This window comes from Gopherus flavomarginatus, chromosome 6 (assembly GCF_025201925.1).
Source record: "Gopherus flavomarginatus isolate rGopFla2 chromosome 6, rGopFla2.mat.asm, whole genome shotgun sequence".
Classification (NCBI taxonomy): Eukaryota; Metazoa; Chordata; order Testudines; family Testudinidae; genus Gopherus; species Gopherus flavomarginatus.
The window spans coordinates 71888259-71915052 of record NC_066622.1 but is presented as its reverse complement, the minus strand read 5'-3'; the positions used below and the strand labels follow the sequence as shown (position 1 = coordinate 71915052).

The 26794-nt window shown below is 48.6% G+C and overlaps 1 protein-coding gene across 4 annotated transcripts in view; it reads right to left on the bottom strand.

The window, feature by feature from the left end:
- The window catches only part of WDFY4 (WDFY family member 4), a 257556-nt gene that overhangs the window by 12081 nt on the left and 218681 nt on the right, over window positions 1-26794 (bottom strand). For 3 of the 4 annotated variants that reach the window (XM_050959876.1, XM_050959875.1, XM_050959878.1), the window contains 3 exons: window positions 19712-19869; window positions 16787-16945; window positions 11799-11978 (listed from right to left, as the gene is read on the bottom strand). In XM_050959876.1, coding sequence (XP_050815833.1) covers window positions 11799-11978; window positions 16787-16945; window positions 19712-19869 — 497 coding nt within the window. The remainder of the gene's footprint in view (window positions 1-11798; window positions 11979-16786; window positions 16946-19711; window positions 19870-26794) is intronic. The other variant, XM_050959877.1, reaches the window with a different exon arrangement.

Here is a 26794-nt window from a genome sequence, read left to right as displayed (position 1 = left end):
CACTCGAGCAGAGAGATGACGCATCCGTCGTCAGGGGCAGTGAGGGCTGGGGCGGATGGAACCGCATCCCTGCCCCCACCAGGGAGGGAGTTAGCCACCACTCTAGGGAGCCTAAGGTGCTCGAGGGAACGGTGACTACCATGACCATTGGCTCCCTGTCCGGGTGGTACGCCGAGGTGAGCCGGACTTGGAGAGGATGGAGGCGGAGCTTGGCGTGTTTGGTTACAAACTTGCGGGCAGCCATGGACCCAGGAGACTGAGACAAGTACGAGCCGAGGTCATTGGGAAAGCCTGCAGACCTCGGATGATTGTTGCCATCGCCTAAAACCGCAGTTGTGATAAGCAGGCTCCGGCTAGGTCGGAGACCAGGATAGCCCCTAGGAAGTCCAACCTCTGCGTGGGAACCAGAGTGGATTGCTCTATAGTAATCATCAGGCCTAGACCTGCGAATAAGACCGTGATGATGCCCACGTGCTGAGTGGTTTGTGTCTCGGAGTCTCCTCGGATAAGCGAATCGTCCAGATACGGAAAAACGCATATCCGACATCAGCGAAGGTAGGCGGCGACTATGGTCGTAAACCAGAAGTACTGACGGTTGGCTAGAAAGCGGAGGTATCTCCTGCATTGCGAAAGTACGCGTCCTTCATATCGAGGGCGGCATAGTAGCCCCCATGAGGCAAGGATGGAATAATGGTTCCCAGGGATACCATGCGGAACTTCAACCTTATCCTAAACTGGTTGAGTCCATGTAGGACTAGGAAGGTCTGAGACCTCCGTTAAAGTGGGGGACTAGGGCAGTCGGCGTCTGCACCTCTTGTATGAGGAATTGCTCGTTAGAGGGGTCCCTGAAGGGGGACAGGGCTGGAACAAATTAGAGGTGGTACCTATGCTCCACCGTGCGCAGGACCCAGCGATCTGAAATTAACTGGGGCCACGCCAGGAGAAAGCGGGATTGGGATCCCGGCCTGTGACATGGACACCGCCCTCAGGCGCACCTTGGAAGGTTCGTCTTTGGTCCCAGTGGTAATTGCGAGGGACCTTGACCTTGGCTCTTTAGGGGACATTCGTCTGCGACCACCTTGGCCTCGCCGTTTGCCAAAGTCCTGTCTCTGGCTAGGCACAGAGTAAGGCGGCTGGGGACAGAAAGACCTGCGTTTAGTCGCTGGCATATGCATGCTGAGAGAGCGCATTAGGACCCTATTGTCCATCAGGCTTCGCAGCCTGGGGCTGTCTTTGCTGCGAAGAGGCCTTTACCAACAAAGGGTAAATCCTGAATGGCATACTGCAGCTCCGGCCAGAGGTTTGAAACCTGAAGCCATGAGATGCACCTCATGGCGACACCAAAGGCCAGAGTCCTGGCTGCTGAGTCTGCTGCGTCCATCGAGGCCTGGAGGGACGCTCTGGGTACCTTTTTCCCCCGTCCTCCAAGACGGCAGCGAACTCTTGGCGGGAGTTTTGAGGGAGAAACTCCATAAACTAAACTGCCTTCACCCAGGTGCTATAATTATAGCAGCTAAGCAAGGCTTGTTGCTTTGCTACCCAGAGCTGCAGGGCCTCTGCAGAGTACACCTGGCGGCCAAGTAGGTTCATTCGCCAAGCCTCCTTCGGTTTCGGGGCTGGCGCTTGCTGGCCATACCAATACCTCTCCTTAACCGACTGAAAGACTAGTGATCAGAGAGGAGAGCGGACAGACGAGTAGTCGTACCCCTTAGAGGGCCCCATATCGGGTCCTCTACCTCTGGGACCTCCTCCACCTCAGGTTGTCGGGGGGCGTATCAGAATCGTGGTCCTGAGCATAAGATCTGCGCATGTGGGATGACACAGATGCGTGTCTGGATGGCCATGGAGGTACTAAAAGAAGGCACGGGCAGAGTCTATGACTCTATCGGACCTTGCCCAACTCGGCACCGGGGACCGGCACCGGGAGGCGTACCGGTACCTGGAACGAGATCCAGACCTGCAACCAGAACGGTGCCGGGAGGTCGACCGAGATCTCGAGGCTCGGGGAGAGGCTACAGGAGTCACGGTACCTGTTGCGGTGCCGGGAGTCGGAACGGTGCCGATAGTGGGTCGGCGAACGGGATACCGACCGGTGCGGCGAGTGTGACCAGTACCGATGAGGAAAACAGCACCGGGACTGCAAGTGGTGTCGGGTGTGCCGATGGGACCTGGAGTGTCTGCGGGACCGTGATCATGAACGGTGCCGCTCTGCTGTGCTGACAGAGGACGGTCATATGAAGAGACTGTATTACCCGCACCGGCGGTGCCGGGGTCAGGCAGCATCAACTCTGTCATGGCAATGAGATCCCTCGCCATTGGTAATGTCTCCGGCGTGGAGGGAACAGCAGGCTCAACCACAGTGCATACTGGGGAGCTGTCAGGCCCGGATTTGACGGCCCTCGTGGGACCGGGATCGACAGTACCGAGGTCGTCAGAGCAGTGGTAGGTGTCGGTGCCGGGTGATCCGACTTAGACGAGCTCTCTGGCTGTGGTGCAGTCGGCACGGAAGCAGCAGGAGCAATAAGCTCAACCACGGCGTGTGCCGGGGAGCCGACAGGCACCGGATTCGACGGCCCTTGTGGGACGGGGATCGACGGTGCCGACGTCGTCGGTGCCTCAGAGGTGTCGGTGCCGGGCGATCCGACTTAGACGAGCTCTCTGGCTGCGGTGCAGTTGGCACGGAAGCAGCAGGAGCAGTAAGCTCAACCACGGCGCGTGCCGGGGAGCCGTCAGGCACCGGATTCGACAGCCCTTGTGGGGCCGGGATCGACGGTGCCGACGTCGTCAGTGCCTCAGCAGGTGTCAGTGCCGGGCAATCCGACTTAGACGAGCTCTCTGGCTGCGGTGCAGCTGGCACGGAAGCAGCAGGAGCAGTAAGCTCAACCACGGCGCGTGCCGGGGAGCCGTCAGGCACCGGATTCTATGGCCTTTGTGGGACCGGGATCGACGGTGCCGACGTTGTTGGTGCCTCAGCAGGTGTCGGTGCCGGGCGATCCGACTCAGACGAGCTCTCTGGCTGTGGTGCCGTTGGCACAGAAGCAGCGGGAGCAGTAAGCTCTACCACGGTGCGTGCCGGGGAGCTGTCAGGCACTGGATTCAATGGCCCTGGGGGACTGGAATCGACGGTGCCGATGTCATCGGTGCCTCTGCAGGTGTCGGTGCCAGGCAATCCGACTTAGACGAGCTCTCTGGCTGCGATGCAGGTGGCATGGAAACAGCAGGAGCAGGGGGCTCAACCACGGCGCGTGCCGGGGAGCCGTCAGACACCAGCAGGAATCGTAGGCTTTCTCGACCTCGGAGGAAGGGAGCGGTGCCGAGTCGACTTCGGTGCCGGCGACGGCCGGTGCCGAAAGGCCTTGGCAGTACCGGCGGGGTCCGGTGCCAAGGAGGCGCTTCTGCCAGCCGCTTGATCATCGCTCGGTGCCAAAGGTGGAGGGGTAAGTGAAAGTCCTGCTCCTTTTTGTTCTCGGCTTAAAAGCCTTGCAAATGGGGCACTTAGCTGTCAAGTGTGATTCCCGGAGGCACTTCAAACAGGAGTCGTGGATCTCCCTTTGGCATCGGCTTCTGGCAGGCCGAGCCCATTTTAAAACCCGGTGAGCCGTGCATGGGCTCCGGCACCGGGTTCATGGAAGGGGTTACTTCCTGACCCCGCTAACTATTACTAAACTAACTATGTTAGCAAAGAAAAAACGTATAACTATACAAATATATATATAAAAGGATTATAACTGCACAACTATATACGAGAACTACGAGTAGCTAGGGAAGTGGAGGTCAGCTAAGCCGCGCTCCACTGTTCCAACGACTGACACGGGCGGTAAGAAGGAACTGAGGAGCGGGCGGGCCGGCAGGGGTATATATCTAGTGCCATAGTGGCGCCACTCTAGGGGGCGACCTGCCGGCCCACTGGAGTTGCTAGGGTAAAAGTTTTCCGACGAATGTGCACGCGCGGCGCACACACCTAACTGGAATGGATATGAGCAATCACTCGAAGAAGAATTCTAGAATTTCATTTTGCAGGGTTTGAAACAGATTCACTTGCAGTTTCTTCACTTTTTTGTTGCATTTTTTAATCAAAAGTTTTATGAAAATGGTTCTTTTTCATATAATGAAAAATACAGTTTTAGGTAAACGAACAACATTGATAACCATTTTTGATTAAGTTTTCTAAAACATTTTCAATTAAAAAAATCACAGAAAATTGTGAAAAAATTGAAAAAAAAGGAAAAATAGCTTATTGTGAATTTTTTTTTAAAAGGCCATTTCCCCACAAAATGACTTTTCATTTGAAAATTTTCCAGCAGCTCTAGTTAACAGCTTGGTATTTTTACTACATTCTGCTCTTGAGGGACAAAAGTCAGCTGAGGCAGTGCATTCAAGTAAACTTCACACACCAGAATTAGTAAAGAAATAAGAAAAATAGCATCGGGTGGTGGAAAGACGAGGCTGCCAAGCATTGCCAAAGGAATAGGCACGATACCCATGTTGGAACAACAATGCCTGTGGCCTTTGGATGACAATATGAAGTTTTGCTCTGTGTGTGTTACTGAAATATGTTGTAAAGATGGGAACACCCACAATCAGCCTTTCAGGTGCAACAATGGAGGAGCCAAATGTGCTGATGGCCCATTAAAGGAAATTCACACTCCCAAGGACTATCCAAGGAACCGTATACAATGGAGACTTCTCACAGATGGCATGTAGACAATGGAGGCTGCTTGACTCACGACATAGCAAATGGTCTTTCCAGCAAGCTGGAAGAGACTATAAAAGAGGGGAAGTGACATCATCACTTGGCCTGTTTCCGCCCCCGTCCAACTTAACACCTGGAAACACATTCAGAGGTAAAAGGCTGAACTGGGGAGGTGGTCCCAGGCTGAAGGAGAGTCCCAGCCTGTATATGGACAAGCTGTAACCTGCTCGTACTATCCGTCAGGGTGAGACACTGCTTGATTCAAATACTGTCTAATTTATAGAACTCAGATTGTGATTTTACTTTTATTTCTTAGGTAACCAACTTTGATCTGTACTCTTATTACTTATAATCACTTAAAATATATCTGCTGTAGGTAATAAATCTGTTTTATATTTTACCCAAAACAGTGCATTTTGGTTGAAGTGCTTGGGAAATCTGCTCCGGTTGCAAGGGCTGGTTCATGTCCACTTTCCTTTGTAGAAGGGCATGTCTGCACTATGAAATTAGGTTGATTTTATAGAAGATGATATTTAGAAATTGATTTTATACAGTTGATTGCGTATGTCCACACTAAGCGCATTAAGTCAGCAGAGTACGTCTTCATTACCGTGGCTAGCATCGACTTATGGAGTGGTGCACTGTGGGTAGCTATCCCACAGTTCCCACAGTCTCCGCTGCCCATTCGAATTCTGGGTTAAGCTCCCAATGCCTGATGGGGCAAAAACACTGTCACAGGTGGTTTTGGGTACACGTCATCAGTAGCCACTCTGCAATGGCAGAAAATCATTTCGTGCCAGACACCAGGGCAATCAGATATGCTTTGAAAACCAGTTTCATGACTGGCCAGGCTTCGGTGTGACAGTTGTGTGTGTTTCTCCTTGATGCAAACCCGTCCCCTTTGTTAATTTTAATTCCTTGTAAGCCAACCACCCTCCCCGCTTTGAAACCATGCATTCTTTCTTTATTAATTAAAAAAATGAGATAATGGACAAGGTAGCTCAGGTGAGGTGGGGGAGGAGGGAAGGACAAGGCCACATTGCTTTTGTAGCCACACTAAAAATGAAACTGTTTGAATGACAGCCTTCTGTTGCTTGGGCCATCCTCTGGAGTGGAGTGGCTGAGTGCCCAGAGCCTTCTCCCCCGCCCCCCTACGTACTTGAGCATCTGGGTGAGGAGGCTATGGAACATGGGAAGGAGGGTAGGCGGTCATACAGTAGATGCAGCGGGGGTCTATGCTCTTGCTGGCTTTCCTGCAGCTCCAACAGATGCTTCATCATGTCCGTTTGCTCCCCCACTAGCCTCAGCATTGTTTACAAGGCAGAATGAAGCTGGGAGACATTTTGAAGAACAAAATTTGCTTTGCAAAATTCCTCATGACCCCATAGATTTGCAGAACTGGGCATGTTCCTGAACCTCAGGTGCCCTTCACTCGGACACCGAACGGTGATGTTCTCTTTGATACAAGGCTGTTGTAACTGGCCAGCAGAACCAGCCTCTCAAGGGTAGGGATTTTTACCTCATTGTAATCCCACTCTGTTCAAAAACACTGCAAGGATACAGCGATCGATTGATCGATCAATCAATCAATAGATAGATAGACAGGGAGCAACCAAACTTGCATGTGGTTCTTATGCCCCCCCTCCAGGGACACTTCTAGGCTGTAACCTAGAATGGTAGGCATAGTGGTTTGGCTATCATGTCTGCAAGAGCCTGAAACCTGAAGGGGAGACTGGCCCATCCCAGGCTGCTCCTGAGTGTTGGGTAACTTAGCTTGGCATTTCTGTTCAAATAATCACCACTACCCCTACTCCCCACCTGCCTGCAATATGGCAATTGCCCATGCCTCCTTCTGGTTGGGATGGGTTGTAGCTGCTGTAGCATCTAGTGGAATAAATCTGGGGACTACTCAGATGGCAGCACCCTGGAGCCAAGCCAAAGCCCCTGTGCCGGATCATGGGGAAAGCGGTGCCTGCATCATCCCAAAGCACAAACAGAGCCATCCTCAAGGCAAAGAGGCAGCCAGCCTGCCGGTAGATCCTACTGGTCCCAACATGCAAGGCTGTGTCTTGATCCAAGCAACCACTTGCTTCATTGTACACTAGACAAGCAACCCTCAAATAAGCTAATTCCCAAACACCCTGGCAACCCTGAAGGGTTAAAAAAGAAACAAAGCCAACAGAAAATGTAGAGAATGAAGGAAAATTAATAATAAATTTTGAAGGCTGAATCCTAAGCTCCTTAATTAGATTTTACTAGGTCCTTGCTTCGGCAGAACTCCTAGTGATTTCATAGGAGCAAGGGGAGAGTAAGAACTAAACCAGGATTTGACCCTTAACTTTTAATGTAGATAATTGTAAGCGCTTTAGGGCAGAGACTTGCATTTCATTCTGTGTTTATACAGTGCCTAGCACAATGGGGTCCTGGTCTTTGACTGGGGCTTCCACTAGGTTAAAAATAGAACTAAACAAATTCATGGAGGATAGGTCCACCAATGGCTATTAGCCAAGATGGTCAGGGATGCAACCTCCATGCTCTGGGAGTCCCTAAACCTCTGACTGCCAGAAGCTGTGAGTGGACAACAAAGGATGGATCACTCAAAATTGCCCTGTCCTGTACATTCCCTCTGAACCACCTGGCACCGGACACTGGCAGAATACAGGACACTGGGCTAGATGGACCATTGGTCTAACTCAGCATAGCCATTCTTATGCTACTGAGAGATATATAGAAAATATTAATAATAACCACCATTCTCACAAATCAGTAATTCACCATGTGGACACCAATTCCTAAACCTCTGTCCAGTTCAGCATCCTCCTCTGCCCCCCAGAGTGTTTAGTGTTATGGTAATAATACCCTTCACAACCGAGTCTCTCCTCTCCCCGTAGTGCTTGTGTGTACAACTTTAAGGGCAATTGTGTGTGTGAAGAGGGAGCAGAAAGTTACAGATCTCTGAAGCTTAAGAGCAAGGAAAATGCAGACATTCAAAGCCCTAGGAGCAGCCTCTAGGATGCAGTGTTTATAATATTGCACCTGATCTATTTACAAGTGCATGTTGATTAAACTTTCTGGGTTCCACTCCCCAATTTAAACTCCATCCAAACTCTCCATCCCTTAGGAACCAGCTAAAATAGAATAGCAGCAGCAAGTCCATCTGCTCCTGGCAGAGGCTGATCTGTCCTTAAATAAGCAGTGTGCATCTGGTTTAAATTAACTATTGCCATGCCTTTCCCTCCTCCTGATTTTGGACCAGGGCTCTTCACATCACAGTGGAAAAAATCTTGAGGCAGACTGAGAAGGGTTTATTTGAAATGGCATAGCCAGTATTGAAAGAATTGAAACAGTGGGCACTGGCTATACTTGAAGCGCTTCCTTAGCTCAACTGCAGCTGTATTACTGTAGTGCTTCAGTGCAGACACTGACTACAGTGATGGGAGTGGTTCTCCCATCGCTGCAGTTAATCCACCTCCCCAAGAGGCGGCAGGCTAGGCTAACAGAAGAATTCTTCCATTGACCTAGCAATGCCTACATTGGGGGTTAGATTGGCTTAACTATGTCCCTCAGGGTGTGGACTTCTCACACCTCTGAGAGATGTGGCTATGCCAACGTAACTTTTCAGTCTAAAACAGTCTTTAAACTTCTTTAACTGCATGTGGGCCTGGGAGGCTCACTGATTTGGTAAAAAGGCTATGGAGTTTTTCAGGTCTACGTCACTGACTGAAATCCGACTGAGATCAGCAGCTACAGAAAGTTTTTTCTTTCTTACTCTCCAATGCAAGGATCACTTTTTTGCTCTATGTCTGTACAGCACCTAGCACAACAGGGTCCTGCTCCATGACTAGAGCACCTAGACACTACTGTAATATACCTAATCATGTACAGTGCCTAACCTGGCACTACGGGGTTCTGGTCCATGACTGTGGCCCCAGGTGTCATTGCAATAAACCTAGTATTGGGGCCCTACTTGCTACCACAGGACAAATAATAACAATCAAACATAGAGCTGTGTGGAGACTGGAATTTCTGTTTTTCAGCAAATTCCTCCATTTCAAAATTTGTTTTATTTCAAATCAGAATGAAAACAAAGAAGTTCAAAATTTTTCATGACACAAAACTTATGAAAAAAAAAATCCCCGTGGATCAAGCCAAATGTTTCTTTAAGATAAAATCAACACATTCCATTTGTTTCAACATTTTAAAAATGTTTGTCTTTATAATATAAAATGAAGCATGTTGAAACAAAAAATCATTTCAGAATGAAAAATGGAAACAGTATGTCCTCAAAAAACTGAAATGGAAAGTGTTGACCTTAGAGAAACACTATTCTCATGGTTTTCCCCCAAAAATGAGATTTTATTGAAATCAAAGTGTTCCTGCAGGAAGTTTTGGTTTCCAATAGAAAAGCCTTCTGTTGGAAAATTTTCAATTAGCTCTGAAAATTGCTGCTCAGTGACCCCTGTCTCAATCCAATCCCTACTGCGCTAATCTCACATCACAACAATCATCATCACTGTCATGGATTCTGATTGGTCCACTGCTTGGCAAAGGAGCCAAGGACTGCATGAGCTACAGACAATGGACCCCACTCTCCCTCCAGCAGAAACCTATGGTGCGACACAGTGGAGGAAGCTTTGGAAACAGATAATTTTATCCTCTAAGGCTATCAACCCAACATCTTTCACCAGCACTCCTATTTATTTTAAAATGTGTGGGCTTCTCCAGTTTATTTTGCAGGGGACTGACAAGAACAGTAAAGTGTTGGCCTAACTCTGTGGGAGTTTTACCCACTGACCATTGGTATTTGTCATTAAGTGCTATGGAAAATCCCACTCCTTGGGCTTTAGTGGAAGTTATTATTCATTTGTATTGCAGTTGTGGGCCCCAGAAGCCCCAGTCGTGGACAAGGTCCCCTCATGCTAGGTTCTGTACAAAAGCAGAAGAAATCCCTGCCCTAAAGTGCTGACAATCTCAGTTGTTAGGGTAAACAGATGTTTTGGGACTTCTTATTGCTATGACATCAGTATGCATCCCTAACACTTCTCAGCACAAGCCACAGTACTCTGTGACTTGACAAAAATGTTAACCAAGCCCAACCACTGTTCTCTTTCATGAAGATCAACTGAACATAGAAATACAGGCATATAAATGCCCTGTTCAGAAAGCAGAGATCTGGGGGAATTCACATCCAAGAGAGCTGAATGCCTACAGTTAAATCCAACACAGATTATTTTCATAATGATGAGCAAGCAGCTGTGTTTCTGGGAACAGACGGCAGGTGGATTTTTCATTTCTACCACCATCCCTAATAGGAAAGATTACAAGGATTGCGACTGTTCAGCTTGGAAAAGAGAATATTAAGGGGAGGAGGATACGACAAGAGGTCTATAAAATCATGAATGTCATGAAGAAAGTGAATAAGGAAGTGTTATTCACAGTACACAAGGACCTGGCATCACCCAATGAAATTAACAGGCAGCAGGTTTAAAACAAACAAAAGAAAGTATCTCTTCACACAACACATAGTCAACCTGTGAAACACATTGCCTAAGGATGTTGTGAAGGCCACAAGCATAATTGGGTCAAAAAAAAATTAGATAAGTTGATGGAGGATAGGTCCATCAATGGCTATTAGTCAAGATGGTCAGGAATGCAATCCATGCTCTGGGTGTCCCTAAGCCTCTGACTACCAGATGCTGGGCCTGGACGATAGACAACAAGGAAAAGTGCAGAGTCCTACACTTAACACAGAAGAATCCCATGCACTGCTAACGGCTGGGGAACAACTGTCTAAGCAACAGTTCTTCAGAAAAGGACCTGGAGATTGCAGTGGACAAGAAGCTGGATATGGGTCAGTGTGCCCTTGTTGCCAAGAAGGCTAACGGCATATTGGGCTGCATTAGTAGGAGCATTGCCAGCAGATTGAGGGAAGTGCTTATTCTCCTCTCTTCGGCACTGGTGATGCCACATCTGGAGTATACATCCAGTTTTGGGCCCCCCACTATAGAAAGGATGTGGACAAATTGGAGGGCAATGAAAATAAAGGAGCCAGGTCACATGATTTATGAGACAAGGGTCAGGGAACTGGGCTTATTTAGTCTGCAGAAGAGAAGAGTGAGGGGGGATTTGATAGTAACCTTCAACTACCTGAAGGGGGATTCCAAAGAGGCTGGAGCTTGGCCATTCTCAGTGGTGGCAGATGACAGAACAAAGAGCAATGGTCTCAAGTTGCAGTGGGGGAGGTCTAGGTTGGATATTAAGAAACACTATTTCACTAGGAGGATGGTGAAGCACTGGAATGGGTTACCTAGGGAGGTGGTGGAATCTCCATCCTTAGAGATTTTTAAAGTCTGGCTTGATAAAGCCCTGACTGGGATGATTTAGTTGATGTTGGTCCTGCTTTGAGCAGGGGGTTGGACTAGATGACCTCCTGAGGTCTGTTCCAATCCTAATATTTTATGATTATATGATAGGGGATGGATCACTTGATAACTGCACCAGTCTGTTCATTACCTTGGAAGCATTTGGTACAGGCCACTGCCGGAAGACAGGATGCTGGGCTAGTTGGACCATTGGTCTGAGCCAGTATGGCCATTTTTACAAGCACCCTTCTAGCGGGGAGGGTTGGAGGGGAAAGAAAAACAATAACACGTCAGGTAATTGTCTGCTGGCTGAGACTGCTGATTCAGGAACATCCAGAGCCAGTAGACTGTGGATGAGGACTTGGGTCTAATTAGTCCCAGGTGGCACTGCCGTAACACATGCATGTCAGGAGAAATCAATGGAAGCAACAGAGTCACATGTGAGCCAAAGGCAGAAGTGCAAGGGACTATACTGCTATGCTTCTCAAGCCAGCTCACAAATCAAGAGGTTTAATCTTACTATCCAGCCACGCACGCACGGATGCTTCTACTTAACTACTCATCTATATTGTACCTTTTAGTGCTCCCTTCTCATCCTTAAGAGTACTATTAGCAACCTTTGTAAAAGGGAAAATCAATTGATCAGCATCTCAGGATGTTTTTACGTTGGGAAGAGCACCCCTTACATTATCATGAGACGCTCCTGAACACATCAGGAGAAGGATGATAAATTAAGTTCTTACCGTTGAATCGCTGATGGCAATAGCAGAGAGACTGGCCCTATGGGCAGGGAGACGGGTGATGTATGTCAGCTGGTTCAAGTCCCATATGATGCAGGTTCTGTCACTGGATCCGCTCACAAGGATGCCATAGGTCACAGATGCGGTCAGGCAGGTCACGGCCTGAGTGTGTCCATACAAAGCCTAGGGGTACAAAGCAATCCAAAACCACAGCCAAGCAGCTGGGTTACTAGGGATCCACATTCCCACTGGGATCAGCTTAGCAAGAACATGTGATCTACTCCACAAAATCAGAGTCTACAATGGAGATCTGAAAGCTCCCTTGTCCTTAACTTACAGATGGGGAAACTGAGGCCCAGAGAGGTTAAGTGACTTTCCAAAGCTTACCCAGTGAATCAGAGGTGGCAACCGACCCAGATCTCCTTTTTCTTAGACTTGTTATAGCTATTTGACCATACTGCCTCATATGTAACACCCACTTACATTTTTAGCCCTGGTTAGCAGCGTGAAACATCTCTTACCTTTGCCCTTCTGGCCTTATCAAGGTGAAATTCATACTCAGAGGTTAGAGCTGTTCAACATTTATAAAATTTTTAAATACAAAAAATTTTCAATGACATTTTTGAGACATTTGTCCCTATTATTATACCCAATACAGACCATTTCAATATTTTTTTCGAATACTGAAGTTTTGCGTAATTAAAATAAAACTCTCTGGGAACCTCTCTGTTAAACATTACTCTCTTTCACCCCTCCCCCACTATTTTGTAAGCATCTCTATCATAAGAGACACGGCCAGTTTAGTTTAGCCCCAAAATTTAGGTTTTCCATTTAAAAAAAACCCTTAATTTTAAGTCAATGTATTATGGACAGAAACTAATAAAGTCATTTCATTTAATAGATGTGATATGCTGATCTGGTTTTACACCCAGCATGCAGTGGTGTAAATGAGGGTACAAGGTGTTGGACAACGGAGAATCGGGCCCTACTTGCTTTCTTTAAAATTCCTGGGCCTGATTTTCAGTTGTACTGAAGTCAATGAGTGCTGTGATTCGACTTCCCTGAATGTCACACCAGAGTTGTAACGCTAATTTTAACTAGAGAGGTGAATTCTCAGCTGGCTTTCTCTGCATGGAATGACCAATGAACTTCTAGGGTTTGACTCAGTTCAGTGTGGGTTTCAGTCCTGAATGTCCCTGCTGACCTCTCAGAACACGTATGGCATATACTCTCCTCCTGTGTCAGCCCAACTTCTTGCTGGCCACCGAATAAATGTTGCTATTTGACAAGGTTGTTAGGACAACAGCATTTAAACATGAACCCCTCTGGTGAAGATGCTCGGTTGCACCAGGCTGTTTAGGACCGAGATGACTTTCAGGTGTCACAAATTATTTTAGGCTTGACATGGTCCTGAGATACAGGGTTGGATATAATTTTAGACCCTATCAAAGTATGAGCTCAGGGGTAAAAGACAATGGGACAAAAGGGGATTTAATCAAAGCTGTGCAAAGTTTTCATCCCAGCCCTGAAGCCTATTCCCAACTGAGCTCTGGGGGACTCCAGGCTGTGGGGTGAGTTTGGGGCAGGCTTGGAACTTCAGGGCAGCCTGCGAGCAATTTATGGTTGTAGGTCACAATCAGACCAAACCCAATGGAGTTTGCTCCTATGCCACACAGAACTAGGTGGCTGCTGATCAATTTCACCCAGAGTTTTTTGGTTCACACAAAATAGAATAAAACACTGATTCATCAAAACTGAGCCTTGTTGTGGAAACATGTTGGTTTTGACAAAAATTTTGTTGGGAAAGTTTCTGAGGGTGGCATTTTGGATGGAATTCAAGAGAGTGAGACACACCTCACTCCTGAATAGCCCGCCAGTGCGGGCACTCATCTGGGATGTGGGAGACCCAGGTAAGCGTCCTGATCACCACACTACTGAGTCATCCTCTTGCTTTCTCCGTATCTGCTGTCGGAGCTCTTCCACTTTGTATAGATAATTAAATATTCAGTGGGCTGCAGAGAGAGAGAGCGACTCTGTGTCTGAATCAGAGCAGGGATGTGAGCCTGAGACTCTGGTTACATCTACAGAGATATGCAAGACTGGTGGTGCAGTCTTTGCCGGCCCAGGTTCACTGATTTGGGCTTCTAGGGCTCAGGCTGTGGAGCTGGCAGTCAGTGCTGCCAATTCAGGGCAGACAGAGCCCCGGTCTCTGATTGCTTGTGTGTAAAGACTGCACATGACATGTGGCAGTAGTCAGTGGTCACTGTGAACAGGGCTGGGAAGAGCCAGGGCCATACTTCACCCCCTCCATACGCTGGTCAGGCACAAAAGGAAACACTGCACCCGCTACAAGGGTGACTCAGCAGGGGTGCATTGTGGCTCTGCTGCACCCACTTCACCATGGGTCTGTGTTTGAAAGACGCAACACAGCTCTTCTGGATGCTAATCCGAACTGGCTATGTGTTTCCTTTGGAGCAGAGTTATGGGAGTGTGGGTCAGATAAAATTGCACAGATGGATACAGTGACTATTACGCTGCATCCTCAATGCTACACAAAACTCTGAAGGCAGCCTGATAAGAAGGGAATAAGATCTTCCTGCTGAAACATAGTTTCCGTCTTTTACTCCAACTCAAACAAGAATGCATTAGTCCCTTGAGAAGGCTGATAAGTGAACAGCATCACTTTTATAGCACATCAGCTTTACTTAAGTAAAGCTCAGTATCTCAGGGATGACGATACAATAGTTTTGTTCAGCAGAATAAACAACGACCATGAAACAACAGCATGTAATTCACTGGAAGACATTTAGGGGCATAGGTCAGATTGACATCTAGGCCAGAGAGTCGTCTAAATGACTAATGCCCTCTGCTAGCCGAGACAGAAAGGAAATCTATGCAGTTTTTGGCATTGCGTGATCTCACACCAGTACTTTGTGGAATATGGGCAATATCATTTAATTGCAGCATACACATTAGCAATACTTGTTCCTCAAAAGTCAGTCATAAATTGTGGGCCGCTAACAAGACTGGCAAACCAGTAAAGGTGGGGGGAGGGGAGCAGGGATAGCTCAGTGGTTTGAGCATTGGCCTACTAAACCCAGGGTTGTAAGTGCAATCCTTGAGGGGGCCACTTAGGGATCTGGGGCAAAATCAGTACTTGATCCTGCTAGTGAAGGCAGGGGGCTGAACTCAATGACCTTTCAAGGTCCCTTCCAGTTCTAGGAGATAGGGTAAAACAGAACCTCCTTGAAGCTTTGCCCAAAACAAACTGACCCTGAACTGAACTTTTCTTGATTTCCAAAACGTGTTTAGATTTTACCCTAGTGCTGTTTCTTTCCCTTCCTTGTCGGTGTCCTGGGTTCTGAGGGAAACAGACAGGCTAAAGTTCATGAGATAAGGTCTTCTGATGGGATTTTGGGCCTCTTCAGAAGCAAGAAGTATTAGAATCTCATGTCAGGAGTCGTTCCAACTACAATTTGTGCCCCGTTTTGCAGGGCCAAGGGGTCTAGCTAAATAGATAATAATCTGGGGGCCTCTCCCAGCTCAACCCAGACTCAGCCTTTTGACGTTTCCCATCACCTATGACAAATGAAATATGTTCTTGTCCTGGATCTGGGAAAACCTGAATTTTCTTTTGACTCTTTTTGGCAGGAACCAAGGGACAGAGCAGATTTCTACGGCATGAATACCTTCATGTCTCTCAAACCCCATGAACGCTTCCTCTTATTATTTCAGCTGAGAGTAACAGAGGAGAGTTATCTGATTTGGTTTAAGGGGAAAAGGGAACAAGTTGCTGTCTATTTCCTTAGATATCACTGAAGAACATCAAAAGTGTATTCATAAAAGCAGCCCAGAAGGTCACAATATCAGGCCTGAATCTCGATGGCATTACTTCAGTTTTATGGCAGTGTAAATCCTGATTACAATGGAGTTACCCCAGCAGAAAACTAGAGAAAGGCAGTTTGAATCTGGATAGAGATTCATATTCTGCCATTTGGGCCATTCTCCGCCATATGGGAGTGATGGATGAATTTCACAAAGGTTCCAAATTCAGGATAGGTAAAGTATCCAGAACTCTGGTTACTTATCTGAACCTTCTTGGTCAGAAATACTGGGCTGGGAATCTGTTTAGAGACGTCTCACAATGTTTTGGTGCTCCTGCCTCCTGACCCAGCTAGAGAAAAGGAAATGGGAAACCATTTGAACAATACATAACGACTCAGATGGAGCTGGGTAGGGTGAAGGTCTACGGGAGGTTGGAGAGGAAGGGTGTATTTCTTAATTTTCAAGACCTGTGGGCATAGCAAGCTATACTAGTGTTGCCAAAGTGTGAGAAAAAGACAGACTGCTCAGGAGTCTGTTAGAGACAGGTACAGCCAACCCTGTATGGGGTTACATATAGGGAAGGCCGGAAAACAAGAATTCCACTTTACGCAAAAAGTTGATGTTTCAAACATTTGGTTTTGTATCGAACCTGAGACCTTTTGAACTTTTCAGCCAAACACCCGAGAGAATGAAAGAGATGCCCTCTCACCCCAGAACAGCCAACTGCCAGTGGTTAGGGTGCTCACCTGAGAGAGAGAGATCCATGCTGTGAATCAAGGACCTGAGCCCCACTTCAGAATAGCCAATAGCCTAGTCATTAAATACACACTTACAATATGGGAGACCCAGAGCATCCCTACTTTGAACCTGGAAACCTTCCCAACAAAAGTTTCATTGAAAATAACCCGTTTCTGGAAAAAAAAAGGTTTGTTTTTGACAACGGCATTTTATGTTGAAAAAGTGTTTAGTCAAAACAATTCTGAGTTAGCTCCCCTGAGTCCATTTGTATCATTGTCAATGCATGAATGGATGGCAGGTTGATATGCTGTGTGATGCCATCTATACCATCTTTCTCTGCCATCCTGGTAGAGGAACAGCTTTCATTGAAACCCTTCTCAGACCTGCACTTACTAAGCTGGCACGTCAGGTGAGCTGTGGTACTGTACCTGTCTCAAGTTCAGGCATCTCGCTTTGTCTTTGACCAGGGAAAGCTCCCAGACACACACGACGGCGCTCGTTCCAGAGGTAACGACAGTAGTTGGTGTGGGACATACAGCACAGAGGCACTTGCCCCAATCTGCCATGCATTCGAGTGTCATCGTGTTCTGCAGAAGGTAAAAACACTGGCAGCTATTTCTGTGGCACAGATTCCTTTGATTGCAGCATGTTAATATTTAAACCAGAGAGCAGATTTGGGGCCTGAGAACCAAGCTCTCATCTTCCCTTTGAGGCTGGGAAATGAATGTTCCTCCTACCCATTTTCAAGAACCAAAGGAAGGTTGGGCTCAAAGATCAGTCCAAGAAAAGGTCCGGTCCTACAAGGTGCAGGGCATCTTCAACTCACAGTGAAGTCAGACTAAAGACTAAATTTTCCTCTCAGTTCTGCTCTCACTGCCTGCGTGTGTATCAGCACGGCTATGTGTATGTTGGTGTGGGAATGAATCAACCGTTACCTGCTGGCTGGATTGGAAGGATGGTTCGGCAGTTAGGGCACTAGCTTAAGATTCAGGGAACAGGTTCCATTCTCTGCTCTGCAGCAGGTGTCCTGTGTAATTTTGAGTGAGTCAGTTAGTCTCTCTGTGCCCAGTTCCTCACCTGTACAATAGGGATAAGCAGCTCCCTAGCTCACAGGCATGTTGTGAGGATAAATACATTACAGATTGTGATGCTCTCATATGGCCCCCCATCACTGTAGAATATAAGTACCTAAAATAGATAGAACAACCTACTACTTACTCATAGGTAGAGGCATTGCTCAAGTGTAGAGGCTGGTGCTTTTGGTGCAGAGATCCCTGGATTCTATCCCCACTGGTGACCCCTGGTTCTGTGTGTTTTCACAGCAAATCGTTCAGCACACACTGAGCTTCCCAAGGAAAAGTGAAAGGTTTCTGCTACTTTGAACATCTGATGAACTATGCAGGGAACTGAACGCTGTTCTACTGAGCCCCAGACTAGCACTGGCCATCCCTCCTTTTAAGAGAGAACGCTGCTCTCTCCTTGGCCGCTGGCACTCCAGCATGCACGCAGCACTGCGATGTGTACTTTTGATTCCTTACAGTAAAGAAGTCAGAGAATCAGTTCTAGAGCCCTGAATGTGTATCCGCAGCCAATCTGCAAAAATGATCTGTGGATATCCACGGATTTGCAGGGCTCTACTCCAGGGCGAGGCTAAGGCTTCGAGGCACGCGCACACGCACACACACACACACCCCCGCCGGAGCCTGGTCGAGAAGAGCCCCGCAGGCAGCTGTGAAGAGCCTGTGCAGAGTTGCAGACCCTCCATCTGTCCTTGGCCTGGTGGGGAGTCTGGGGGTGGGGACATGATCGCAGCCTGCTCTCAGCCCCATCTCCTGCACCGTGAACAAGTGGAGGGTCCACCACAGTTCCCCATGGCTCCCTGGCTGAGCTCCACACTGGTCTGGCCAGGTGAGTGTCCTGTGGAGCTGCCAGGCTCTTATTGCAGCTGGGCTCTGAGACCTGCCCTCTGGCCGGAGCCAGGTCAGGGAGAGTTGTGCTGGCAGCTGTGGGCAGCCTGGGTCCCTCCAACTGCCCTAGGCAGGGGGCCCAATCAGCCTCCAACCTGTGTCTCTGCCCCCCAGACCTCTCCATGGGGAGGGGGATTGAGGGACCTAGGCTCCCCACAGCTGCCAGTGTGGCTATCCCCGACCAGACAGTCACAGCCTGGCCACAGTAAGAACCAGGCAGGCAGCTGCCAGGAGCCATGCTGGACCCTTCACCTGCCTTGGGCAGTGGGCCCAAGCAGCCTCCCGCCCAGTGTCCCTGCCCCACAGACCACCACCCAGGGCAGGTGGAGGGTCCGTGCTGCAGTTCCTCACAGCTGCCTGCCCAGCTCTTACAGTCAGAGCCCTGAATGGATACAAAATTTGTATCCACATCCGCACTATCCGCAAAAATGGCCCACAGATATCTGTGGATATAAAAAAGATATCCGAGGATTAGCAGGGCTCTACAGATTTCTAGGGGAAGCTCCATTAGTGTTTTGAATGACAGCACTGTGCTAAACTCTGGGATGGGAGGAAATTGACCGATGGTCCTATCCTAATCCCAGAAGAAAGTTCTGCATCACAAAATTTCTCATCAGGGCCAAGAGACACTGTGTTGTTATTAAGTCCTATCACACAAGGTCTCAGTTTCAGTGTAACAGATGATGAAAGGATTGGAACTAGATAAGAACTTCAGATCAGTTCAATATTGGCCAAGATTTTCAGGAGGAACTAGTGATTTTGGATGCCCAATCTGAGACTCTTTCAATGGGCCAGATTTCCAGAAGGTGCTGAGCACCCACCCTCTGAAAATGAGGACTCTTTATGATGTCTCAAGTTGGGCACCTCAAACACTGAGACACCCAAAATCACGAGTCATTTTCCATAGAGTTTCAGGCCTGAAAGGAACATTAGATCATCCAGTCTGACTTCCTGTATGGCACAAACCATTAAATTCCACCCAGATACTCCCATATTAAAGCCAAAGATTTTGTTAGGCTAAAACGTTTCAGTTTCCAGCAGACTACACTGTTGTGAGCCACAGGCAGAGAGTGGGAGATACTGAGGTGTCACCAATGACCAAGACCCCTGCATTGGCAGAGAATCGATTAGGTGGGAGATGCCCAGAGGATCCCAGCAGGCGATCCATGCCCCAGGCGGCAGAGGAAGGTGAAAACCCCCAAAGTCCTTGCCAATATGACCTGGGGAGCTTCCTTCCCACCCCAAAATCTGGTTATCTGTTAGACCCTGAGCACATGATCAAGACCCACCAAGCAGGCATCTTGAAAGAGGATTCTCTGTACCACCTCAGAACACTGGCCCACCCTCTCCGGTGTTTCAAAACCCTTGGCCTTTGTTCTCATTTACCTTGTCAGTTCCGTAGTTTCCAAGGCAGCAGGTCAAATCATCAAATCCCCAGCAGAAGGTTTTGTTCCAGAGCGGGGGGATCAAAACTTTGTTTCTCTCGACGGCCAGAATAATTTTCTCGGTATGGACGATGTGTCCGATGGCTCCCTTGGGGGCCTCTGAGTAGAAGAAGGAGATCACAGCTCATCCTATTGTTTCTAGCATGCTAAGAGTGACTTTCCCTCCCTTGCAAGGTTTGCGTGTCTCCCTAACTATGCTGGGTGATGTGACCAGCACCAGAGGCCAAAGGCCACCCTGGGGCTGAGATGCAGCCACATTTGAGGCAGGGCTATGGAAACACATTGACACACACCTGGGGGAGGGGGTGTCACACCAGGTGGCACCAAGTCCCCTCATCTACGCATAATGCTTCATTCCATGACATTAAACTTCACAGTGCAAGTGAAGCCATATGGGCCACATGCTTCCTCCTGCTTCCAGTGTTGCCAACTCCACATAGCAGGGAGTCACCAGACAAACCCTGAAAAGTTTCTAGATGTAGCTGTTTAAGCACTCGAAAGGAGTCAAAAATGTCATCGAACAAAATGTCCAGAGAATTCAACAGAGAATTACACACACACACAAAATCATTCACAGGCAGCTCAATAGTGTTAATAAAATCCATTCCATGCTCTTCTTACTACATACTGTTGCACACTAGAAGCAACTGCAACAGTACACCATCATCCCCAGGAGGGCGCCCTCTGCTCGCTGGGAAGGAAACTGCAGCCCTCTGCTCATTGGGAAGGGCGCTCTGTACACTGCAGCCCAGGTTGGCTGGGGTTGGGTAATTCAGCTGAGCCTCCCTTTCTTGCCAGCCTGGATTTGAGCCAGCAGGTTAGTGAAAGGGAGAGCTCAGAGCCAGAGGGAAGAGGGAATTCGCCTGACCTGAGCTCAGCACTGCAGGGAGCCAAGAAAGTAGATTTAAAAACAAAAATCAGCTAGCCGGGCCCCTTCCCCCCGCTTCCAGGGTTTCATTTCTGAAAAGAGCTGGGCAGCTAACCCCATGCCAAGATAGGGGAAGGAGTAAAGTGCAACTGAAATCAAGCTAGCTCCACCTTTGATCCTGTAGTAAGGGCTTCATTCCTGGAGGCACGGTGCCCCCCCCCCGCCAATTGGGGCACATGGCTCTGTCTCATCCCACCCCACTTTCCATCCGTGCAGCTCTCCTGGCTGGCTAACCTGCCTCTCCCAAGTCCCAACCAGCCCACTTCATTGGCCATCTTTCCCTGCATCATAGAGTGTGCTACCTACTATGGAGGGGAGAGAAAGAACACGGTTGGGTAAAAACAAGCCCTGGCTAATGTGCTGCTCTCTCCAAAGTGCACCTGGCTTTAGCAAAGTGTTGAATTAGCCTCCACAAAATTCTTTTCCTCGCCTGCAGATTATAGTGATCTCAGCCCAAGAAGCCCTGGAATGTGATTCCTTCTGAGGACATGCTCAATTGAGACGTAATGACATTGACTTGGTGTGCAACAGAATGTAGTGAGAAGAGCATGGAATGAATTAACACTATTGAGCTGCTTGTGAACGATTTTGTGACTATACATATTGGTGACTTCTTTCTCTGAATGTCACTGTAATTGGCAGTGAAAGTCGCTAGATTTGTCACGGGTCACTTTGGCACTTATTTTCTCACTAGGGAAACCAAAAAATCACTAAATCTAGTGACAAAGTCACTAAGTTGGCAACACTCACTCCACCTCCTGCAGGGGAAGAAGCAGCATGAGCCACCACTCCAAGAGTGATGGGGGGCAGACACCAGCCATATGGACCACCTGACTCCTGCCCCTTTGGGATGAGGTGAAGGGAGAAGAGTCCAGGGCCTATCTGCAGACACTTTGGTTGCTTGTGTCTCTCCACCCTAGACTGTGGTAGAATGCTCCTTAGAGAGCGGAGAAGGCAGGCATGTGGGGTGAACTAGGGCTGGGAAGGCATTTGACTCTGGGAGCTGGCCAGATGGGAGGTTTGTGGGAAAGGCTGTCATGTGAGGGACTGTATAAAACAACAGTTACTCACCTTTTCGTAACTATTGTTCTTCGAGACGTGTTGCTCATGTCCATTCCAATTAGGTGTGCTCACACCACATGCACAGTCGTCAGAAAGTTTTCCCTTAGCAGCTCCCGTCGGGTAAGCTGTGCAGCCCCCTGGAGTGGCACCTTCATGGTGCTGGATATATGACCCTGCTGACCCGGCCCCTCCTCAGTTCCTTCTTGCCAGCTACTCTGACAGATAGGAGGAGGGTGGGTTTGGGATAAACATGAGCAACACATCTCGAAGAAAAACAATTACGAGAAGAACAAGAGTACTTGTGGCACCTTAGAGACTAACAAATTTATTTCAGCATGAGCTTTCATGAGCTACAGCTCACTTCTTCAGATGCACAGAATGGAACACACAGACAGGAGATATTTATACATACAGAGAACATGAAAAGATGGAAGTATGCATACCAACAGGAAGAGTCTAATCAATTGAGATGAGCTATAGTCAGCAGGGGAAAAAAAACTTTTAAAGTGATAATTAAAATGACTCATAGAAGGTGTGAGGAGAACTTAACATAGGGAAATAGATTCAATTAGTGTAATGACCCAGCCATTCCAAGTCTTTGTTAAGGCCTGAGTTAATTGTGTCTAACTTGCAATATTAATTTGAGTTCAGCAGTCTCTCTTTGGAGTCTGTTTTTGAAGTTTTTTTGTTGCAAAAAAAATAAATAAATAAAAGGAAGTCTCAAGTTGGGCACCTCAAACACTGTGTGCTGCTTCTTCACGCAGCACACAGTCAACTTTTGGAACTCCTTACCTGAGGAGGTTGTGAAGGCTAGGACTATAGCAGCATTTAAAAGAGAACTGGATAAATTCATGGTGGTTAAGTCCATAAATGGCTATTAGCCAGGATGGGTAAAGAATGGTGTCCCTGGTCTCTGTTTGTCAGAGGGTGGAGATGGATGGCAGGAGAGAGATCACTTGATCATTGCCTGTTAGGTTCACTCCATCTGGGGCACCTGGCACTGGCCACTGTCGGTAGACAGATACTGGGCTAGATGGACCTTTGGTCTGACCCAGTATGGCCGTTCTTATATTCTTATGTTCTTATGAATGCAGCATCAGCTCTAGCACACTGGATGATGGTGTAATGAGAGGTTGAATGTATGTACCGAGGACCACATTGCCACGCTCCAGACCTCAAGCCTCGAGACCTGGGCCAGGAACACCACCGATGATGCCTGCGCCCTTGTGGAGTGTGTCATAAGAGCCAGGGCTGGAACCTTACCTAGGTCGTAGAACGTCTGGATACAGGACATGATCCACAATGAGATTCTTTGAGATGTGACTTCATCCAGTCCACCACCGACACGAAGAGCTGGTTTGACTTTCGGAACGGCTTCATGCACTCAATGTAAAAGGCTAGCACCCGCCGAACACCCAAGAAGTGGCGCCTCTGTTCTTGGATATTAGCGTGAGGTTTAGGGAAGAAGACAGGCAGACAAATGTCCTGGTTGGTGTGAAAGTGTGACACCACCTTTGGAAGAAAGGCCGGATGAGGTATAAGTTAGAATCATAGAATCATAGTTGTACCTTGTCCTTATGGAAAACCGTGAAGGGAGGGTCAGACATGAAGGCCTTTAACTCCAAATACCCTTCTTGCTGAGGTAATGGCAACCAGAAAGGCTACCTTCCACAACAGGTAGAGAAGGGAAGAAGTTGCCAGCAGTTCGAAAGGGGGCCCTGTTAGAGGCCAGGTAAAGGTCCCACATAGGGACTGGTTGACTAATTTGTGGGTATAACCATTCCAGGCCCTGAGGAAATGGGGAACCATGCAGTTAGTGAAGACGGAAAGCCCGGCCACTCCTGGGTGGAAGCCTGAAATGGCTGCAAGGTGCACTTTGATGGACAACACTGTGAGACCCTGCTGCCTCAGGTGCAGTAGGTACTCCAAGATGAGTGGTATGGGTGCCTGGAGTGGGGGGGGGGTACGATGCTGAGCACACCAGAATGTAAGCCTCTTCCACTTTGTGAGGCATGTGGCCCTAGTGGAGGGTTTTCTGCTGCCGGGTAGGACCTCGCTTACTGGTTCTGAGCAGAGGAGCTCCACGGAGTTTAGCCATGAAGCTTCCAGGCCATGAAGTTGAAGGACTGGAGGTTGGGGTGATGAAGATGACCGTGGTCCTGTGTGATCAGGTCCAGAAGTAGTGGTAACATGATCAGGGCATCCACTGACAGCTCCAGGAGTGTGGTGTACCAACGCTGGCAAGGCCACGCCGGCACCACCAGAATCATCTATGCCCTGTCTCTGCGGACCTTGAGTAAGATCTTGTGGATGAGGGGGATTGGTGGAAAGGTGTACAACAGACATCCTGCCCAGGGAAGCAGGAATGCATCCACAAGTGAGCCTGGAATGTGTTTCTGGAAGGAACAGAATTGTGGGCACTTTCTATTGTTCCAAGTGGGGAACAGATTGACCTGGAGAAACCTCCACTTCTGAAAGATGGACGGATGGACCACTCGTGACTGCGGAAGGACTTGCTGAGGTGGTCTGCTAGTTCATTCTGAGCTCCTAGTAGAAATGATGCCTCCAGGTGAATGGAGTGGGCTATGCAGAACTCCCATAGCTGGAGGGCTTCCCAACACAGAGGAGAGGAACGGGCTCCACCCTGCTTGTTGATGTAAAATATGGCAGTAGTGTTGTCCGTCAAAACTGTCACATACTGTCCTTGTAGTTGGCCTGAAAGGTTTTGCATGCTCGCCGCATTGCCCTCAACTCCTTGATATTGATATGGAGGGAGAGCTTGTCCTGCGACCCTAGGCCCTGCGTTTGGAGATCTCCCAAACGCGCACCCCATCCCAGAGCCGACGCATCCATTACCAGGGACGTGGAGGGCTGGGGACTGTTGAAGGAGATGCCCTCGCACACTATCTGAGGGTCAAGCCACCACTGAAGGGACTCGAGTACTCACTTTGGCACAGTGACCACTGAGCTCAGGCTGCTGTGGTAGATCAATGCGAGCCACACTTGGAGGAGTCTGAGCCTCATTCTGGCATGCTGGACCATGTAGATGCAGTCTGCCATGTGACCAAGGAGACTCAGGCATCCCCTTGCCTGAGGCCTTGAATAATGTCTGCCATCACTTGGAAGCAGCCTCTGGCAGAAACACTCTTGCCTGTATCGAGTCCAATATCTCCCCGATGGACTCTACTCTTTGGGTCAGTAACAAAGTCAACTCACATTGAGGTGGAGACCCAGTCTTTCAAAAGTGGATCTGACCAATTGGACTTGAGACTCCATCTGTTCCCTGGAGTGTCCCCTGAGCAGACAGTCATTGAGGTAGGGGTATACCTGCACCTGCCTCCTTCGGAAGAAGGCTGCTATGACTGACATGCACTTGGTGAACACTCCAGGGCGGGGGGGACTGTCAATAGACCAAAAGGGAGGACTGTGAACTGATAATGGTTGTGGTTGATGACAAATCTGAGGAATTATCTGCGTGCAGGCCATATAGCTATGTGAAAGTACGTGTCTTTCATGTTGAGGGTGGCGTACGAGTTTTCCAAATCCAGGGAAGGGATAATAGCACTCAGGGAGACCATGTCAAACTTCAACTTTTCCCTGAACTTGTTGAGTCCTCGCAGGTCTAGAATGGGTCTGAGACCCCCTGGGCTTTGGGAATTAGGAAATAATGGGAGTAGAACCCCTTGACCCTGAGCTCCTGAGGAACCTCCTCCATCAAGGAACGCCTGCACCTCCTGGATAAGAAGTTGCTCATGAGAAGTGTTCCTGGAGAAGGATGGGGAAAGGAGGTGGGAGAGAGGAGAGGAGCAGAATTGGAGAGGATATCCCACTTCTACCATATGAAGAACCCAGTGATCTGATGTTATTTGGGACCAGGCATAGTAGAAGTGGGATAGACGATTCATGAAACAAAGAGAAGGATCTGGTGCCATGGTGGATGCACTGTTCTCGGGCGCACCTGCAAAAGGCCTACTTTGAGTCTGATGATGGCTTGGTTGGGCCTTGGCACTGCCCAGAGAGGGGATGGGAAGGCTTGTGCCTGCCATTTCTTTACCCCGCCCCGCCTCAGAAGTCCTTCCTTGTCCAAGGAGGATGAGGTGTTGTTGTTTCAGCTTAAAATGCCTGCCTTGGGTTGCTGGGGTGTGCATGCCCAACAACTTCATGGTCGCTCAGGAGTCTTTTAAGGCTGTGCAGCCTGGAGTCCATCTGGCATGAAAATAGGCCTGCCTCATCAAAGAGGTCTGGGCCACTGCCTTTCCTTCCTCAACTATTGCTGCAAATTCAGCTCTGGAGTCCGTTGCCACCAGCTCCTTAAACTTCAACATGGAGGCCCAAGAGTTGAAGTTATATCTGCTTAGGATAGCTTGCTGGTTAGCTATCCTTAGCTGTGGGCCCCAGTTGAGCAGACCTTTCTTCCAAAAAGGTCCATCCTTTTTGACTCCTTAGATTTAGGAGTCGGTCCCTGCTGACCTTTTCTCTCTTTCTCGTTTACTGCAGACACCATCAAAGAGCAGGGCTGTGGGTGCAAGAAGAGGTACTCGTAACCTTTAGAGGGTATGAAGTATTTCCGTTCAACCCCTTTTGCAGTAGGTGGAATGGATGCAGACAGCTGCCACAGAGTCTTGATACTGCTCTGGATAGTTTTTATCACTGGCAGAGTGACTCCAGATGGCCCCTGTGATGCCAAAATGTCCACCATGGGGTCCTCAGGTTTGACCACATCCTCCGTCTGCTCCTGTTTGCCACCAGGGACCTCATTGTCAATAACTGTCACCGTGGCAGTAGCCTGGTCTGGTGGCGGGTGAGGTGCAGGTGTGGGTCAGTCTCTGAGAGGTGGGGCCGCTCTACTATCTGAGGCCACCAAAAGAGAGCCCTCGGCCTGGTGGTAAGCCCAGGGAGTCCAAAAGGACCACTGTGTAGGAGGTTGCCACTGGGGCTGTCAAGGCCAATCCCTGCGTCGTGTCAGTACCAACGCCTGTCCAATATGTGCCGGCTACACTGGGAATAGAACAAGTCGGCATCAGAGTCTGATGA